The 19,585-nt window shown below is 48.7% G+C and overlaps 1 protein-coding gene across 1 annotated transcript in view; it reads left to right on the forward strand.

Annotated features, from left to right (window-relative positions):
• LOC137907265 (membrane-associated guanylate kinase, WW and PDZ domain-containing protein 3-like) overlaps positions 1 to 19,585 on the forward strand; it is a 40,130-nt gene that overhangs the window by 12,758 nt on the left and 7,787 nt on the right. Inside the window, exons 5-16 of the mRNA XM_068751582.1 lie at positions 2,293 to 2,499; positions 3,527 to 3,689; positions 5,377 to 5,456; positions 7,149 to 7,206; positions 8,266 to 8,375; positions 10,486 to 10,695; positions 12,761 to 13,366; positions 14,506 to 14,537; positions 16,604 to 16,760; positions 16,972 to 17,066; positions 18,282 to 18,474; positions 19,273 to 19,479. Of these exons, the coding sequence (XP_068607683.1) occupies positions 2,293 to 2,499; positions 3,527 to 3,689; positions 5,377 to 5,456; positions 7,149 to 7,206; positions 8,266 to 8,375; positions 10,486 to 10,695; positions 12,761 to 13,366; positions 14,506 to 14,537; positions 16,604 to 16,760; positions 16,972 to 17,066; positions 18,282 to 18,474; positions 19,273 to 19,479 (2,118 nt within the window). The remainder of the gene's footprint in view (positions 1 to 2,292; positions 2,500 to 3,526; positions 3,690 to 5,376; positions 5,457 to 7,148; positions 7,207 to 8,265; positions 8,376 to 10,485; positions 10,696 to 12,760; positions 13,367 to 14,505; positions 14,538 to 16,603; positions 16,761 to 16,971; positions 17,067 to 18,281; positions 18,475 to 19,272; positions 19,480 to 19,585) is intronic.

Below are 19,585 nucleotides of genomic sequence, written 5' to 3' on the forward strand. Positions count from 1 at the left end.
ATAACTTGAGAAGCTGGTGAGAAAGATCTGAGCACAGAAATGGAACAAGCACAGTGTACGTCTAAGGCACGTTTTTCTTGTGTGCTTGTTTGGTGTTGTCAGTTCTAACATTTTTCTATTGTCTGTTGTTTTTGTGTTTGTTTTATTGTTTCCATCCTGAAAATGCAGATTTCTTACTTTTGGTCAAAAAACAGCTGAGCTGAGCTTGAGTGTTGAGGACTCAGGAAGGTGTCCGTCCTTTTTCCTTTCATCTTTCTCCTAGAAGCAGTCTCAACTTTCACTATCGGTACGGCTGTGTACTGTACCTGTGGCTGGTTGTACGGCGACCTGCGCCGCCTTGTCAGCGTTCCTGTGAACAGCAGGCGCTGGATCCACAAGTGGACTTTGCGTCGCCTCAGCCATTGCTGACGTGGAAGGAAAGTTTGAGCTGGATTCTGCATAAAGGGATTCTCATTCCACCATGAGAATCCCTTTATGCCGATATCCTATCCTAAGCCTAATGAGAAAAGTAGAGATGACCTCGGAGAGTCAAAGGATACACGCTTTAGACTGCAGTATGAGATGGGCTCTACCCGCCTGGAGGCCCATCCTCTGATTAAAGGGGTTTAAATCACTATGACGACACAAGTCATTGCTCTGTAAACTGGAAGTGATTTAATGAAATGTATTGTCATTTCTCACTGTGGATGAGACTACTCTATTCCTGTTCTCACAGGATGGACCGGGACATCGGTACAGAGACAGCGTATTTATTTTATCTAGGAAGCATGTTTGTAAAACATTTTACTGCTTCATGGCTGCAAAGACATCACACTAGATGTCCCCCTTCTGGGGGTCCGCCTTCCACGCCATTTTGACAACGGGGAAGGAAGATCCAACCTTCAGGCATTGTTGATCAAATACTTTGCAGTGTCCATTTGTTGTGTTCCTGTCCTACAACAGAGGACCAAACAGCAGCTGTTCTCTCTCATTGAGCATCGTCATTTTGCATATTGTGTAACTGCTTGAGAAACCCATTGCGAGTGGGCGGTGACAACGCAGCATGTCGACGAATCGAAAGGTCAGAAATTTATGAAAAGGGGGAACGTACATAGCCCTGGGGGATCAGGTGCTGATTGTCCGAGACCGTCGTCCCCAGCCGCACTGCTGCCTCCAGTCCGTCAGGAAGTCAGCGATCCACCTGCAGAGGGATTCGGGCACGTCGAGCTGGAGCAGGAACAAACAGGATCCTGGCGTCGGTTCTTGGGGAGTCCAGATGCTGCAGGACGAAGTGGAGGGCCAGATAAGACGATGTTTAGCCACAACTCAGTCTCAAACGTGCTGCAATCCCACCCAGAGCTGGAGATCTGGTTCCCCAGAGATTCTGTTGGGCTGCAATTATTTCCCATTAAGATGAGCTTTTATTGTCATTTATATGTTTAACACTTTTTACACTGCAAACACAAAACGAAATTCTGTTTACACATGAGTACAAGGGCCCCTTGAAACAACCACACATCGGGACCCCAGAGCATGCGGAGAGGGCATAGAGCAAAGGCGCTGCCATGATCGGCGCATCTGGAGAGATTGGGGGGGGGCCTTGCTCAACGGCACCTCGGCAGTGCTCTGAGGGTAAAACCGGCCCCTCCAGCCACCAGCTGACATTTCTCATTTCGGCTGGGCTGAACCCACTGAGCCACTGCCGGTGCTGCTGCTCGTTTAGATGTTCGTCCAGTCTGCCGTTGGAGAGAGAAGGTAGAGCGAGCACGGCAGAGTGGAGAAAAGGGGACCTGACAGCAAAGGACAGGACTAGAGGACGACCCAGGAGAAGAGACATGGACGTAGTGAGGGAGGACATGAGAGTGGCTGGTGTTGGGGAGGACGATGCAAAGGACAGGACTAGAGGACGACCCAGGAGAAGAGACATGGACGTAGTGAGTCCATGTAATAGACTAATAAAGTAGTAGTAATAAATTCCACCTCACTGTCCCAATGAAATGTCTCAGCTGTTGTAGGAAAAGGTCCAGTGGGATGTGAGCATGCCTGACCAGACGTCCTGAACCTCTCTGCTCTGGGTTCAGGCCCGGTTCAGGCCCGGTTCAGGCCCGGTTCAGCTCATTACTAAGTGGCTGACTTACTGCATACACATTATAATTACCTTGTGCAAAAATGCAATGGCACAGATTCTCTTTTGATTGCAACCCATCTGGATTAAAGTCTTTGAAGTTAATTAAAGTTGCAGGATAGGGGGCGCTCTTCATGCTTGGTCAAACAATATATTGTCTTATCTCGGTCTCAATCTCCTCATTCCAGGCAACTTATATGGGACCCCAAAGCCCCCTGCGGAGCCCAGTCCGGCGCAGCCAGACTTGGTGGATCAGGTTCTGTTTGACGAAGAATTTGACTCGGAGGTCCAGCGTAAACGCACGACCTCTGTCAGCAAGATGGATAGAAAGGACAGCGCCGCCCCAGAAGAGGACGAGGAAGAGGACAGGCCTCCCCTAGTCAATGGCCTAGGAGGTGAGACAATCTTGTCTTTGATTCTTCCAGTTAAAGTCTCAGCAGTTTTGTTTGCTCGACGTCTTATTTGTCCAGCAGTTCATATTATTTCCACAGTGCAAACATGGCCGCCTTTGTCTTTGCTTGTTAACATTCCATTCTCCCAACAAACATCTATGAAGAAGGTGGGTCATGGGCCCAGATTGAGAATGAGCCCAATCAGTTTGGTAGTCGTGAATTCTTCTCCTGTAAATGCAGTCAGCGCCTCTCGGTTCTGACATGAAGAAGAGGCCCGACTTCCTCTTGGCTTCCCCGTCCGAGCTGCCGTTCAGCACACACACGCACACACGCACACACACACACACACACACACACACACACACACACACACACACACACACACACACACACACATACACACACGACTGAGCATTCAACGTACGATAAAGCTAGGCCAGATATAAGAGCCACACACACGCACACACACACACGCACATACACGCACACACACGCACACACGCACACACACGCACACGCACATACACGCACACACACGCACACACGCACACACACACACACACACACACACACACACACACACACACACACACACGACTGAGCATTCAACGTACGATAAAGCTAGGCCAGATATAAGAGCCACACACACACACACACACACACACACACACACACACACGAGCTGTGATGTGGCGTTCAGGGCCGGGCCGAGGCATCGGTCCGGCCCTTGCCTGCGAGGCAGTTCCCAGTCAGTCGCTGCTGTCATGCAAATCCGCCGCCAATTGCTGCACTTCCATCTCTGTGTACTCTCTCACTCTCTCACTCTCTCACTTCCTCGCTCTCCACCCCGTCCTCTCTTGTGGATAAAAGCGTCCACACAGAGGACAAGGGGAAGATCAGCAGGAGTAGGGAGTCATGCGAGGAGCCCAGAGGAGCTCTAATGGCACCACGTTCTCACCTCCTGTGTCCTTCTCCTTCTCCTTCTACCGTCTCACCCCATCCCTCCTTCTGTTTCCATGCCGGGCCACAGACCACAAGGACAAGGCGGCGTGGAGGACGACGGTACCGAGCTACAACCAGTCGGCCGCAGCGATGGGCTTGCGTGGGCGGGACCCCCAAGAAGATGATCAGGAGCCCCTGCCCAATAACTGGGAGGCGGCTTACACCGAGACCGGCATGGTTTATTTCATAGAGTGAGTATCGTCACGGTGCTAGAGTACAAGTACAGTAAACAGGAGCGTGTATTACAGGACACGTACAGTAAACAGTAGCGTGTATTACAGTACACGTACAGTAAACAGTAGCGTGTATTACAGTACACGTACAGTAAACAGTAGCGTGTATTACAGTACACGTACAGTAAACAGTAGCGTGTATTACAGTACGAGTACAGTCACACAGTAGCGTGTATTACAGTACATGTACAGTAAACAGTAGCGTGTATTACATTACAAGTACAGTCACACAGTAGCATGTATTACAGTACAAGTACAGTCACACAGTAGCGTGTATTACAGTACAAGTACAGTCACACAGTAGCTTGTATTACAGTACAAGTACAGTCAAACAGTAGCGTGTATTACAGTACAAGTACAGTCACACAGTAGCATGTATTACAGTACGAGTACAGTCACACAGTAGCGTGTATTACAGTACGAGTACAGTCACACAGTAGCGTGTATTACAGTACAATTACAGTAAACAGTAGCGTGTATTACAGTACGAGTACAGTCAAACAGTAGCGTGTATTACAGTACACGTACGGTCAAACAGTAGCGTGTATTACAGTACAAGTACAGTAAACAGTAGCGTGTATTACAGTACATGTACAGTAAACAGTAGCGTGTATTACAGTACACGTACAGTCAAACAGTAGCGTGTATTACAGTACAAGTACAGTAAACAGTAGCGTGTATTACAGTACATGTACAGTAAACAGTAGCGTGTATTACAGTACACGTACAGTCAAACAGTAGCGTGTATTACAGTACAAGTACAGTCACACAGTAGCATGTATCACAGTACAAGTACAGTCACACAGTAGCATGTATTACAGTACAAGTACAGTCACACAGTAGCATGTATCACAGTACAAGTACAGTCACACAGTAGCGTGTATTACAGTACGAGTACAGTCACACAGTAGCGTGTATTACAGTACGAGTACAGTCACACAGTAGCGTGTATTACAGTACGAGTACTGGCACACAGTAGCGTGTATTACAGTACGAGTACTGGCACACAGTAGCGTGTATTACAGTACGAGTACAGTCACACAGTAGCGTGTATTACAGTACGAGTACAGTCACACAGTAGCGTGTATTACAGTACGAGTACTGGCACACAGTAGCGTGTATTACAGTACGAGTACAGTCACACAGTAGCATGTATTACAGTATGAGTACAGTCACACAGTAGCATGTATTACAGTACGAGTACTGGCACACAGTAGCGTGTATTACAGTACGAGTACAATCAGACAGTAGCGTGTATTACAGTACGAGTACAATCAGACAGTAGCATGTATTACAGTACAAGTACAGTCACACAGTAGCATGTATTACAGTACGAGTACAGTCACACAGTAGCTTGTATTACAGTACGAGTACTGGCACACAGTAGCGTGTATTACAGTACGAGTACAATCAGACAGTAGCGTGTATTACAGTACGAGTACAATCAGACAGTAGCGTGTATTACAGTACGAGTACAATCAGACAGTAGCATGTATTACAGTACAAGTACAGTCACACAGTAGCATGTATTACAGTACGAGTACTGGCACACAGTAGCGTGTATTACAGTACGAGTACAATCAGACAGTAGCATGTATCTTCATCTGTACCGCAGCTGAAGCTCTTTCTCCTCTTTGTCATTCAGTCACAACAGCAAGACCACCACCTGGTTGGACCCCCGCCTCGCCAGAAAGGCCACGCCTCCTGAGAAATGTGAGGAAGGAGGTAAGACGTTTCAGAGCTGCGCCCCATGTCCTGTTCCAGCCCGCTGCCGTGGTATCGGGTACTTTTCTCTTGGTCGGTTCCCCATCAGGGCAGGTGGGGGCGACGTCAAGCTCCCACGGCACACCGGTCGATGTGACCGGGAACGTCTGCACCCCCTCAGCAGACGGAATAGCAACGGCTGCTACGTAGCTTGACTATGGTGGCCACTGATATTCCATCCATGCCGAGCGTTGCCCAGTCAGTGGCCCGCTAATATTTCACGCGTCCATTCTCAGCTCTCTTGGAACCCCACTGGAGGTGGTACTAAAGAAGTAGTACCACCTCCAGGTACTTTGTGTCTCATTGAATGAGTCGAACCACTAGCGTGCGGTGGAAATGGGGAGTTGTACTCCCTCCCATCCCAAACTTACACTTCCTCCCATCTCTGTCCTGCACTGAGCCGTTGATGAGGAGCGTGCTGCTAACAGCCCCCCCCCCCCCCCCCCCCGGTCACCAGCCTGTACGTCGCTGCTGATGACTTCTGGGACACATGCAGCAGCCTCATCAGTGCAGCGTGTCTCTGCAGCCCCTCCTGGGTTGAGATCTGTTCGAGCTGCTGTACCCTGTGGGGCAGCGGCCCCCAACCAGCGGCCCCCAACCAGCGGCCCCCAACCAGCGGCCCCCAACCAGCGGTCCCCAACCAGCGGGCCGTGAGGCATTTGTTACCGGGCCGCGCAGAAAGAATAACAAATGTATACAATTTACGTTGTATCGATTATTAGCGTCTAAAAAGTGTTTTATTTTGAAAAACGACCGGATTTTTGCCAACGTAACATTCGCCTGTGAATTTTCATGCTTTACGTGATACGTTACTAAAAACAGACGTAAACTAGCGAAGATTAAATGTAATTAAAATGCCTTTGGAGAGCTTCTTTGCTAATGGCAAAGTCCAACTGAGGAGGAAGAGGAGTCGACGACCTCCAAGAAAATAAAACTTATTCATTCATTCATTTATTTGATAGGGACAGTGCACATTAATGAACATCGATACAGAATAATCTAATAGATGTAAATATGCCTGATTTTAGCAAAAATGCTCATTTACATCCGCAGTCTGTTATTTTAACAGACAGAATTAAAACTCGGTTTATCAACAGCTGATTAGCTTCGCTAACGAGCAATGAAGGGGTCAAAACGGCTTCAGCATGTAGAGACCAAGAACCGGAGATTAAAAAACAAGAACTCTGAAGTAAAAGACAAGAATGTGGAATTTATGACACAAAAAAATGTGAGCATGAAGGACAACAATTGAGACCACAACTAATGGTGAGTAGATATTGGTGTACTACTTGTTTAATAGTTATTGCAAGTGCAGAATATAAAGTTTATTTGTAAGATTATATTCTTCTTTTTTACATTTAATTACCCCCCCCCGGTCCGTGACAAAAATTGCCCGCCATGAAACCTGTCCGTGGCAGGAAAAAGGTAGTGGACAAAAGGGAATGCGTTTACGAGGAGACAGCATAACAGCTGAGCATTTCCTCCTCCCCCCCCCCCCCCCACCTCCTATTCAGCACATGTTAAGGCGTAAACACGCAGGGACCATTTGTCGTAGTTAAACCCATCGTGGAGCCGCCAGTCAAAGCGCCATGCCTACTGCCTGCGTCCTGTTGTCCATGTACTTTACATGATTGCTGTCCGTTGCCCCCCCAGAGCTGCCCTACGGCTGGGAGAAGATTGAGGACCCACAGTTTGGCACCTACTACGTCGAGTGAGTAAAGTCCTTCCTGCGCTTGGAGGGGACCAAAGGGCAGCGTCTATGGCTTGTGGTCGAAAGCTTGAATCCGCATACATCAGAGCCTCAGCATGGGCTCGTCTTCCCGAGAATGCGTGGGACAGAATGCGCTGGACAGAATGCGGGGGACGGCATGCGGGGGACGGGATGCGGGGGGACGGGATGCGGGGAGACGGGATGCGGGGGACTGGATGCGGGCGGATGGCATGCGCGGGACGGAATGCAGGGGGACAGGATGAACAAGTGTTCCTGGAGGCAGAAAGGTAGGAGCACAGACGAATACAAAGGCGGTGCGTCGTTCACTGCTAGGAATGCTAATAGTACGATGGCTAACCCAAAGGTCAGGCTGGAAACGCTGAATTCACGCTAGCTTGTAGCTAGCTGCTAGGAATGCTAATAGTACGATGGCTAACCCAAAGGTCAGGCTGGAAACGCTGAATTCACGCTAGCTTGTAGCTAGCTGCTAGGAATGCTAATAGTACGATGGCTAACCCAAAGGTCAGGCTGGAAACGCTGAATTCACGCTAGCTTGTAGCTAGCTGCTAGGAATGCTAATAGTACGATGGCTAACCCAAAGGTCAGGCTGGAAACGCTGAATTCACGCTAGCTTGTAGCTAGCTGCTAGGAATGCTAATAGTACGATGGCTAACCCAAAGGTCAGGCTGGAAACGCTGAATTCACGCTAGCTTGTAGCTAGCTGCTAGGAATGCTAATAGTACGATGGCTAACCCAAAGGTCAGGCTGGAAACGCTGAATTCACGCTAGCTTGTAGCTAGCTGCTAGGAATGCTAATAGTACGATGGCTAACCCAAAGGTCAGGCTGGAAACGCTGAATTCACGCTAGCTTGTAGCTAGCTGAATTTCTGAAGCGCTTTACATTAGGCCTCACACACACATTCACACTCCAGTGGGCGACTGCTGCCCAAGGACACTTTGACATGTGGACAGTAAGAGCTGGGATTTGAACCGCCGACCTACTGATCACTGGACCACTGAGCCGCATGTCGCTATCATGTCTTTATCTCCCTTGTGCAGCCACATAAACCAGAAAACCCAGTTTGAGAATCCAGTAATGGAGGCCAAGAAAAAGACGAGTGCTGCTGTGCCCCCTGCGGTACCTCCTCCGGCGGCCACGCCCTCAGGTAACTGCACCCGAATCACCCAAATCCTTGTCTTTGCTAGTTTTAGTTAGATTTTACATAATGACAGCCAAGTATCAACAGGGTGAAAAAGTCCATTCGGGAAATGTATTTTGTATTATTTTGAGAAGCAGCGGAAACAAGACCGCAAGGGCTTTTTTGAAATGCTCCTCTTAGACTTTATTTGTACTGTAATACATGCTACTGTGTGACTGTACTTGTACTCTAACATTCTATCTAATAAATATATTCATCATCATCATCATCATCATCGGCGCTGATACCAGAGTTTTTAGAATTTAAAAGGGAATTCGCATTATTGAGTATTCTGATTTTACACAGATTGGTCTTTAATACTCGTTTCCAGTTGGGATATAAACAGGAAGCGATGGGGTTGGCATCCTGGACTTGGCAGAGGCAGAGGCTGAGTGGACAGCGATGTCAGTCCGTCTGTCTCATCACTGAAATACGTCCCCAACATGGCCCCCAGAGAATGAAAACCACTTTGACGTGGCGTTGACTTATTGTAAATCTGTAACCAGCACAATAATTGACAGGAAGTTTTAGCTTTCTAACCCATCAGCCTGGGATGGACCTCATGAAACTCCCGGGATGCGGGGGCCGGGATGCGGGGGCCGGGGTGCGGGGGCCGGGGTGCGGGGGCCGGGGTGCGGGGGTTGGTAACAACATTTTGGATTACTTCAAGAGCAAACGACAGGTGATGGTCGGCGTATCGGTACCTCGTACCTAGTAATGCTCTGACGAGGGCACCATGAAGACGGGTTCTGGTCAGTCGGCCCAGCTTTTTGTTCTGTGTATTAGACGGGTTCTGGTCGGTCGGCCCAGCTTTTTGTTCTGTGTATTAGACGGGTTCTGGTCGGTCGGCCCAGCTTTTTGTTCTGTGTATTAGACGGGTTCTGGTCGGTCGGCCCAGCTTTTTGTTCTGTGTATTAGACGGGTTCTGGTCGGTCGGCCCAGCTTTTTGTTCTGTGTATTAGACGGGTTCTGGTCGGTCGGCCCAGCTTTTTGTTCTGTGTATTAGACGGGTTCTGGTCGGTCGGCCCAGCTTTTTGTTCTGTGTATTAGACGGGTTCTGGTCGGTCGGCCCAGCTTTTTGTTCTGTGTATTAGACGGGTTCTGGTCGGTCGGCCCAGCTTTTTGTTCTGTGTATTAGACGGGTTCTGGTCGGTCGGCCCAGCTTTTTGTTCTGTGTATTAGACGGGTTCTGGTCAGTCGGCCCAGCTTTTTGTTCTGTGTATTAGACGGGTTCTGGTCAGTCGGCCCAGCTTTTTGTTCTGTGTATTAGACGGGTTCTGGTCAGTCGGCCCAGCTTTTTGTTCTGTGTATTAGACGGGTTCTGGTCAGTCGGCCCAGCTTTTTGTTCTGTGTATTAGACGGGTTCTGGTCAGTCGGCCCAGCTTTTTGTTCTGTGTATTAGACGGGTTCTGGTCAGTCGGCCCAGCTTTTTGTTCTGTGTATTAGACGGGTTCTGGTCAGTCGGCCCAGCTTTTTGTTCTGTGTATTAGACGGGTTCTGGTCGGTCGGCCCAGCTTTTTGTTCTGTGTATTAGACGGGTTCTGGTCAGTCGGCCCAGCTTTTTGTTCTGTGTATTAGACGCTTGACGGCTCGTAGCCTCTGAAGCGATGACGCTGAATTTGAATAATGGAGCAGCTCCGCTCTGCTCGCCGAGTAGATGATGAAATGGGGGGGGGGGACTCAGACCAGAGGGACAGTGGGGTGACTGAGAAGCAGAGACAGGTGACATGGCTGGGTCACCTGATCACGCTCGTCTCCGTCGATCAGGAGTCCCGTGTGCGTGAACTAGAACCGTCTGCCTCACTGAAGCCCCCTGCAGTCTGTGGGCGGTATTGCCACTGTGTGCCACCGCCTCCAGCGTCAGTTGCCCCCCTGTGCACTTTCCCACTCTTGTTAATGGGAGTTAATGCCTCTTGTGGACGTGCATGAGTTGGCATCTAAGCATTGTTATGACGGCACTGGCGAGCCTGACCTCTGACCTCTGCGACGGTGCTCCAGAGTAATTACAGCGCTGGCCAACATTTCTTCCCCTTTAATTCCTACTGGTCAGGCTGCCACCGATTTCTCTTCTCGCCCTACTTCCCAGCAGCAGACCAGCCTGGAAGGGGTGGGCGGGGCTTCACACGAAATCCGTCTCAGCTGCAGGGAACCATCCTGCGGACGGCGCTCACAAAAAGCCCCCAGGGCTTTGGGTTCACCATCGTCGGAGGAGACCGGCCTGACGAGTTCCTTCAGGTCAAGAACGTCCTTCCGGATGGACCTGCTGCACACGACAACAAGATCGCCTCAGGTGAACGTTCCTCGTAGACGAATGAGGTTCAGCCCAGGACGGGATGATTCTTAATGATCACAGCAACTTAAATCGCTCTCACAGCTTCATGCCGCTGAGAATCGCAAAGCGGAAAGACAAATATTTTCAGTGGCTGCGTTTACGTGGACACATTTAATTGGACTAAATGCTCCCACTATTGATCAACGAATAGAAGTTGGTACAAATGACAGTTTATACCTGTTGTTCTTAACCCCAACCTCTAATTGATATTCTGGATCTAGGGGGTGGGAACTGTCTGCTATAATGTATGTTGATTTCCTGAGTTGAGTTTTCAACATGACTCAAACACATCAGTCGATTGTCCTCTAGAACACTCTGCACCTCCTTCAGGATAACTCCTCCTCCATTCCTCTTTCCTCTCCTCCATTACAAACAACTTGAATCCTGCTCCTCAGCTTCTAGCCTTGCTTCCTTTCCTCCTGGTCTCCTGGACACACAACACGTCCACCTTCCTCCTCATCATCATCATGTCCACCTGGTCTCCTGGAGACACAACACGTCCACCTTCCTCATCATCATCATCATGTCCACCTGGTCATCTGGACACACGTCCACCTTCCTCCTCATCATCATGTCCACCTGGTCTCCTGGAGACACAACACGTCCACCTTCCTCCTCCTCATCATGTCCACCTGGTCTCCTGGACACACGTCCACCTTCCTCCTCATCATCATGTCCACCTGGTCTCCTGGAGACACAACACGTCCACCTTCCTCCTCATCATCATGTCCACCTGGTCTCTAGCTTTCCCTGTCCTCGTCCCAACACTCAAAGTCCCTCCTCTCAGTCCTGAACTCTTCAGCTCCCTCTTCCCTCGCTGCTGATTCACTCGTCTTCCTCCTCTTCTTCGTCTCTGTCTTCGACCCACAGTAATCGGTCGTTGAGCCTCGACCGATCCGGTTCCACTTTCTTGTTTACATCGATTTGGATGTTGGATTTTGGCACGTTTTCCCTCCGGATGCCGTTCCTGACTCGACTTGAGACCGACACAAGGGAGAAAGTGGCAATGCTACGTTAGCTCCGGCTAACCGCACTACCCTACTACCCATGATATAGTATAATGTGTAAATAAGTATTATCAAGTAGTATTATAATTGCTTTAAAAAACGTACACGGGTTGTATTTAATCCATTTTATTAAATCGCTGGGAAAAATATTTGGCAACCGAGATCTCTGTTTCTTCAACATGCCTCTACGAACGCTTCAGGAGACGGCTTCTCCCAGCAATCGTTGACCGTTTCAGCTCTCATCTCAAGAAGTTCTCTATTTATCTATTCGTAAAAGTTCCACAAAACACCGAAATCGATGGACACCGCCTTTAAAACGAGGTAAACAAACTGATCATGTGATTCAGAACCGCAAGGTTTTTCTCAGCATTCAGATCTCAAGAAGGAACGATTAAAAAATGTTGCGGATACTTGAGTTGGAACTTGGAACTGCGCATAACTGGGGTTTACTGTACATGTCGTATATATATAGCTCGCACCTGAGTACAAGTCGCAGGACGAGCCAAACTATGAAAAAACAGTCCAGAAAATACGGTAATTAATTATTGTCACTTATTGTGATGAAAATGTCAGAGTAAGTCATGTCTCTTCTTTAATTGGACTAAAGTTTCCCTTTGTAGCCATCCCTACCGACTTCAGACATTTTATCCTCGTTCATTCATCTCCTTGAAGATCTGCTCATCTGAAGTATTGGGTCGACCGGTGTTGCTCAATGTCAGCTGACTATGGGCGAGACCGGGTACACCCTGGATGAGACGCCAGCCTATTGCAGCGCCACACGGAAAACACACAACCACTCAAGCTCACATTTACACCTGTGGACAACGTAGCGTGTCCTGTTCGTCTTTGTTGTGGGAGGAAGACGGAGAACCCGGTCCATGAGGAGAACATAAAAACTTTGCACAGGAAAGAATCGAACGTGGAGCCTTCTTTCTGTGAAGCAACAGTGCTACTCACTGCGCCACCGTGCGTCACCAAATGTTTTCAAAATATTTTAAATCTTGTTCTTCTTTCAGGTGATGTAATCGTGAACATAAATCAGACAAATGTACTGGGGAAGACTCACGCCGATGTGGTGCAGATGTTCCAGTCCATCCAGGCCAACCAGTGTGTGGACATGGTTTTGTGCCGGGGCTACCCCTTTCCGGAGGACTCTGGAGGCCTCGACACCCCCAAGGACGACCCCAAGGACACCTCCCATTCCCCTTCAACTTCCACAGCACAGAACACCCACTACATGGTCACGGTCCCAGATGGAGTAACCCTCCCCAGGAAGACTGCTGCAGTACTACCCATGGCCAATGGGGGCCGCCCTCACCCTCAATCTCACCACCTCCCTCACATTCCTGAAGGCCCTGACCCCACCCTGTTACAACCAGAGCTGGTGAGCGTGCCTTTGGTAAAAGGTCCTGGAGGGTTTGGCTTTGCCATCGCCGACTGCCCCTTGGGGCAAAAGGTGAGGATGATCCTGGATGCCCAGTGGTGCCACGACTTGATGAAGGGCGACGTTATCAAAGAGATCAACAGACAGAACGTCCAGACACTGAGTCACTCCCAAGTGGTGGACGTCCTGAAAGACCTACCTGTGGGTAGCGAGGTCAACGTCCTGGTGCTTCGAGGAGGTGAGTTCACATTCCGGACAGCACGGCTGCAGGTAAGGATTAATCCACAGGTTCGCTGCAGCTGCTCGGAGTTCTGAGGCTGTTGCTGCGACATGTTGTCACGAATCTATTCAGGTTACTGTTATAATAATAATAATAATGGTACATTTTATTTAAAGGCGCCTTTCTCGGCACTCGAGGACACCGTACAAGTACATACCAAAAATAACATATAGAATAAGAATTTAACAGAATAGAAATCAGTAAAACCAAAATAAATTTAACGGAAATAAATTAAGAAAGTGATATGATAATAAAAAATAAAATAAAATAAATAAATAAAAATCGACAGTCGGCATCAGATGGAGTCGGCAGTTTTAAACAGATGTGTTTTTTGAGTTGTGACTTGAAATGGTGGAAAGAATCAATGTTTCTGAGTCGGGGTGGTAATGAGTTCCAGAGACGGGGAGCAGAGCGGCTGAATGCTCTGGAGGTCGGACAGATATGGAGGGGGGGGGGGGGGGGGGTTGGGGATGGTCTTGAAGGTTAACAGAAGGGTTTTGAACTGAATACGGAACAGAACAGGAAGCCAGTGAAGTTGTTGGAGGATAGGAGTGATGTGATGTGTTCAGACAACGCACTGCTGTTAGCGCCCGGAGACAGATCACATCTGGAATCTTATTCTTATAAATAAAACGCCTTTTAGACTCTAATAATCGATTCAACAGAAATGATATGAATTAGTCATTTCTTCTGTGCGGACCGGTATCGTTTTATTAGTTGAGTGTTGGCACTCTGGGCTGGAGTATATTATAAAGGGGCACACGTCATGAAAAAGGTTGCCTACCCCTGCCTGAGGGTCACCTCTACCTGTTCCTTCGCAGGGTGAGGCATAAACCATCACTGTATTATACTGCCCCCTACTGGTTTATAACACTGCGACTCGTTGATTGAGAGGGAAGAGTATACGAAAATAGTTCTGTAGTAACCTTTTTGATGTGGGACAGAAGGTCTCCACTGAAGGCCAGCCGGCCAGTGAAGCGCACGCAGATCGTCCATTCGGCCGCGCGGCGTGCTTGTCGTGGTACTTCCTGTCGTATTCCTAACAGATTGAATCGTGTCATACTGTATCTACTTTGATATGGACTCTCTGCTTACAGGTCAGACTTCTCCGGTGAAATCACTCAAACCGGTAAGTTGAACACCTTTGTGGCATGTACTAGCTAGAAAGACCTCCGCCGAGCAGCTCATTCCCCTCATAGTTACCCAAAATATCCAGGATCTCTTCTGGATCGTCACCAAAACGTACTCCTCTGGTTATGGTAACATTCCCAACATTTCCTGAAAACCTTTTGAGTTATCTTGCTAATGGAAGGAAACTTCTGGCTGGCGCCTCCTACGGTCGCCCTGGTGCTATCGTGCGCTGTGTGTTGTTTGTTTTTTCACGTTAATTGTGTGTCTGCGTGCTCTTATACCCGTGAAGAGCTTCTAAACTTTAGATCGACTCCCAGGAACCTTTTACCCATTTTTTTAGTTTCTCCTGCGGAATTAGTCCATTTTTTTGCCAAACGAGCGAGACGCCGGAGAAGAGGGACAGCGCGCTACACCTGGAGGGTTTCCGTCTCCTACGCGCGGATCGTGACTCGCTGCTCTCCGGTAAAACAAAAGGCGACGGAGTCTGTTTCTAGATCAACGACGCCTGGTGCACCGACGTGACTGCGATCGCCCAACACGGTTCTCCTGCTCTGGAGTACTTCTTCATTCACTGCAAACCATTTTACTCCCCGCGTGAGTTCGCTTCATTCATCCTGGCAGCTGTTTACATCCCGCCGGCCGCCGACGTGCACGAGGCTCAACGTGCACTCGCGGAAAAGATTTTATGTTTGGAGCGGACTTTCCCTGATTCTCTTGTTATTGTTCTTGGTGACTTTAACAAGGGAAATCTGAGCCAGGAACCTCCCAAATACAGACAGTTTAAGCCCCACCAGAGAGGAGAACACGCTGGACCATTGCTACACGGCGGTGGGCGGGGCCTATCGCGCTGTGCCACTGTGCCGCCCTAGGACTATCAGACCACGTGGTCATCCACCTCATCCCAGCATACAGAGACTGAAGCTTGCTAAACCAGTAGCAAGCACAACCAAGATCTGGACCGGTGAGGCTGTTGAGGAGCTCCGCTCGTGTTTGGAGACGACAGACTGGGACATATTCAGGGCTGCTACGGATAACCTGGACGAGGACACGGACACGGTGACCTCATGGATCAGCTACAATGAGGAGCGCGTTGTACCAATGCGCACCAGGGTGAGTTACGCCAACGACAAGCCCTGGTTCACGCCGAAGCTCAGCCAGATCAGACGTGAGAAAGAGGAGCGGAGACAGAGACAGCTACAAGGAGGTGAAGTACAGGTTTAGCAGGGAGCTGAAGAATGCTAAATCAGTATATTCACGCAGACTCCAGCAGCAGTTCTCTGCCAACGACCCTGCAGCAGTTTGGAGGGGGGGGGGGGCATTACCAACTACAAGCCCAAAGCCCCCCGAGCTCTGAACGACCTGCCGCTTGCCCAGCGCTTAAACATGCACTACTGCCGCTTCGACCAACCAGCCCCCCACACCCCTCCGGACCCTCCAGTCACCCCCTCCTCCACCCACAACATGGAGGGAAACCAGCCAAATGCCTCCATAGACTCTCCCCCCACCCCCACTGTCCCCTGCATCCAGGAGCAGGATGTGCACAGACAGTTCACGAAGCTGAACCCCCGCAAAGCTGCGGGGCCGGACAATGTTTCCCCCCCCACCCTGAAACATTGTGCCAGTGAGCTGACTCCTGTCTTCACAGACACATTTAACTCCTCCCTGGAGTCCTGCTTCAAGTCCTCCACCATTGTCCCTGTCCCCAAGAAGCCAAGGATCACAGGACTTGATCACTACAGACCGGTGGCGCAGACCTGTAGGGTTGTCTCTTCACACCCTAACCCTCCTCAAATATAGGCGCTGAGCTAGCAGCAGACACAAGAACTACAATGTGTGACTATTGCTGTAGTTTTAGGTCACCCTGCAGGCGACTCCCTTCTTCAAATAATTCAACCTTTATTTCCATTAATATCCTCTTGGGTAAGTAATTTAGGTCATTTTCATTTGATCACACAACTGCAGTGCACAGCTCCCATGTCCCAGAATGCATCCCAGCTCACTCCTCAACCGATGCACCACCCTGCACCCCACCATCCCCGCGCTCAGTCCGTCGCGCCGCCACAGCGTCAGGAGACGGTCGGCAGCACGGAAACCATCAGACATCCTCCAGAGTCGTCCTCCAATCCCATCTCTCTCCATGCCAACGCCCTGCGCTCATCTTCACCCAAACCAGATGCATCGGAGCTCTACCTCAAGTCCAAGGCTTTTTTGGACAGCAAGCGTAAGTGTGTGTGTGTGTGTGTGTGTGTGTGTGCGATCACAAAGGTAAATAATGTAACACTATTTTATTCCACATGAAACCTAAAGTCACAGTATTTTGGTTGCTTGATAATAAGTGTTGAAGTAGAATACGTGTCTTTCATGGCTCCTTTGAATGAGACGCCTCCTCTCTCCTCTCTCCTCTCTCCTCTCTCCTCCTCTTCGCTCTGCAGCTCCTAATACCAAGGATCTGGACGTTTACATCAAAAGGAAGCAGGAGTCGGGATTCGGCTTCAGAGTCCTCGGAGGAGAAGGGCCGGATCAGCCGGTGGGTTTTGCCTGCCGCTTACAACCAGTCACTAAATGTTCTTCTATTTCTATTATTGATTTCATCAAGGAGGTTAGGGTCCATTAGCTTGTTATACGAGGGCGAGGGGGTGTGACAGGCCCATTGCACCTATGAATTTCTATTAACTTTGCATAACAAACATTTTTATCGTTTTCTCTAATCAGGTGAAAAGTACTGAAACAATTTCTTCAAAACATCTTTAGGAAATTCTGCACAAACTGTTTTGGAAGTGGAGGAGTTTGATATTTTCTGCCTGTGTGGGAGTCCAGAGAATCGTTCTTTTTGTTACTTAGATCAGTGGTCCCCAACCACCGGGCCGCGGCCCGGTACCGGTCGGTGAGGCTTTGTTACCGGGCCGCACAGGAAGAATAAATAATTTATACAATTTCCGTTGTATCGGTTATTAGCGTCTAAAATGTGTTTTATTTTGAAAAAAGGCCGGATTTTCTCCAACGTAACATTCGCCTCTTGATACGTTGCTAAAAAAACAGCCGTGAACTCGTGAAAATTAATTTAAAAAAACAAACGTCTTTGGAGAGCTTCTTTGCTAAAGAAAAAAGGCTGACTGAGCAGGAAGAAGAGGAGGAAGAAGAGGAGGCGTTGACCTCCAAAAAGAGAAACCAGGACTAAGACTTAAAACACGATTTATCAGCATTAGCTGATTAGCTTCGTTAACGAGTCAATGAAGGGTTCAAAACTGCTTTGGCACAAAGAGACCGAGAACCCGGATTAAAAACCAAGAACCCTGGATTAAAAGACAATAATGTGGAATTTATGAAACAAAAAACCATGAAGGACAGAAGTAATTATTGAGACCACAATTTATGGTGAGTAGATATTGTGTAATCTTACCAATACACTTTATATTATGCACTTGCAATAACTATTAAATAAATATAGTTATTGCAAGTGCATAATATAAAGTTTATTGGTAAGATTATATTCCTCTTTTTAAATTTAATTACCCCCCGGCATGAAACCGGTCCGTGGCAGGAAAAAGGTTGGGGACCGCTGACTTAGATGATGCGAATGAAGAACGAGCTCCAAACAGACAGAAGGTATCTGTCTGCACGTAGGAAATGAGGCATCAAAGGCTAAAAGCAGATTAGGGACTCTCCACTCCTGACCTTGCTGCTCCTTCAGCCTCAGTGACTCGGGCCTTCGGGCCTTCGGGCCTTTCTTTCCTGTCCTCAGGTGTACATCGGTGCCATCGTGCCACTTGGGGCGGCTGAGAAGGACGGGCGCCTGCGGGCAGGGGACGAGCTCCTCTGCATAGATGGTGTGCCGGTCAAGGGCAAATCCCACAAACAAGTTCTGGAGCTGATGACCAATGCTGCCCGTAATGGCCAAGTGATGCTCACGGTGCGCAGGAAAGTGACACAGTCAGGTGGGACTGGCCTCGAAACTTCATCTCCACTTTCCTCTGAGCACAAGATGGTCCCTCTGAGCTAAAGCTTTGAGCTGGGATTTCCTCCCTTTAATCCATTAAACATCCGCTCTGGAGGACTTCCTGACCAAAAGAGGGCTTTTAGGGGGTTACTTTGATGATTAATCAAAAGAATGTGACTAAAATAATTACATGCCAGCCAAATATCTGTGTGAAGGACATGGAATCAGATCAGCTGGTGAGTTGATGTCCATCTCAAAGGCATGCTGCGTTTCCTTTTCTTCCTACGGTGCAAACAGGCTTGTTTACCCACACAAATACCCCCCCCCCCCATTAGGAGCACAAGCACTGATCTGATGTATTGCAACGACAGCAGCATGTTGGGGTTTACTCCTTCAAAGCTTTAGAAAGAGATTCCCAGATGCCGGCTGACAAAGCAGGAAAGCAGGAATTCGGTACAGCAAACGGAATGAAGGGAGGAGGAGGAGAATCTTCAGTCTTATGAACAACAGAGTGGACTTCAGGAAAGCTGCTTTGTATTTGCATTGCTTTTAGCATAACAACTATTTTGATGAACAAATGTTAATAGTTTAAAATGTTTTCAAAGTAAACCAGAGTGATGCTCATCTTAAAATAAACATTTGTTATCCTGTGAAATTGACCAATCGTGACGCCACTTGACATCTGAGCTGACCCTATTATGATCACAAAATGTAGAACTTTAAAAGCAATTCTAAATAAGACGAGCTTTTCCAGAAGCATGACTGTAAATGCGGCTTCATCTTTCTGTGCATTCAGAAGGTGAGAAGCAGGAGGAGAGTGGTCAGCAGCCTCAGACGTCCCTGGCCAACAGCTCCCCCAGGACGACTCGCGCTGCGGGTCCGAACACAATCCAGCCCATTCAGCTCTCTCGACCGGAGTGTTTCGACGTCACTCTGCAGCGCAAAGACAAAGAGGGCTTCGGATTTGTTATCCTGACTTCAAAAACGAAGCCCCCACCTGGAGGTCAGAACTTAGAGAAGTCTAAAAAAATGTAGATACGACACTGGGGGGAGAGGGGAGTAGTGTTTCCACTGAATGGGAGGCTCAGGTGGAGCAGATCCTCCTCCAG

The sequence above is a fragment of the Brachionichthys hirsutus genome, chromosome 2 (genome assembly GCF_040956055.1).
Source record: "Brachionichthys hirsutus isolate HB-005 chromosome 2, CSIRO-AGI_Bhir_v1, whole genome shotgun sequence".
NCBI classification, from domain to species: Eukaryota; Metazoa; Chordata; class Actinopteri; order Lophiiformes; family Brachionichthyidae; genus Brachionichthys; species Brachionichthys hirsutus.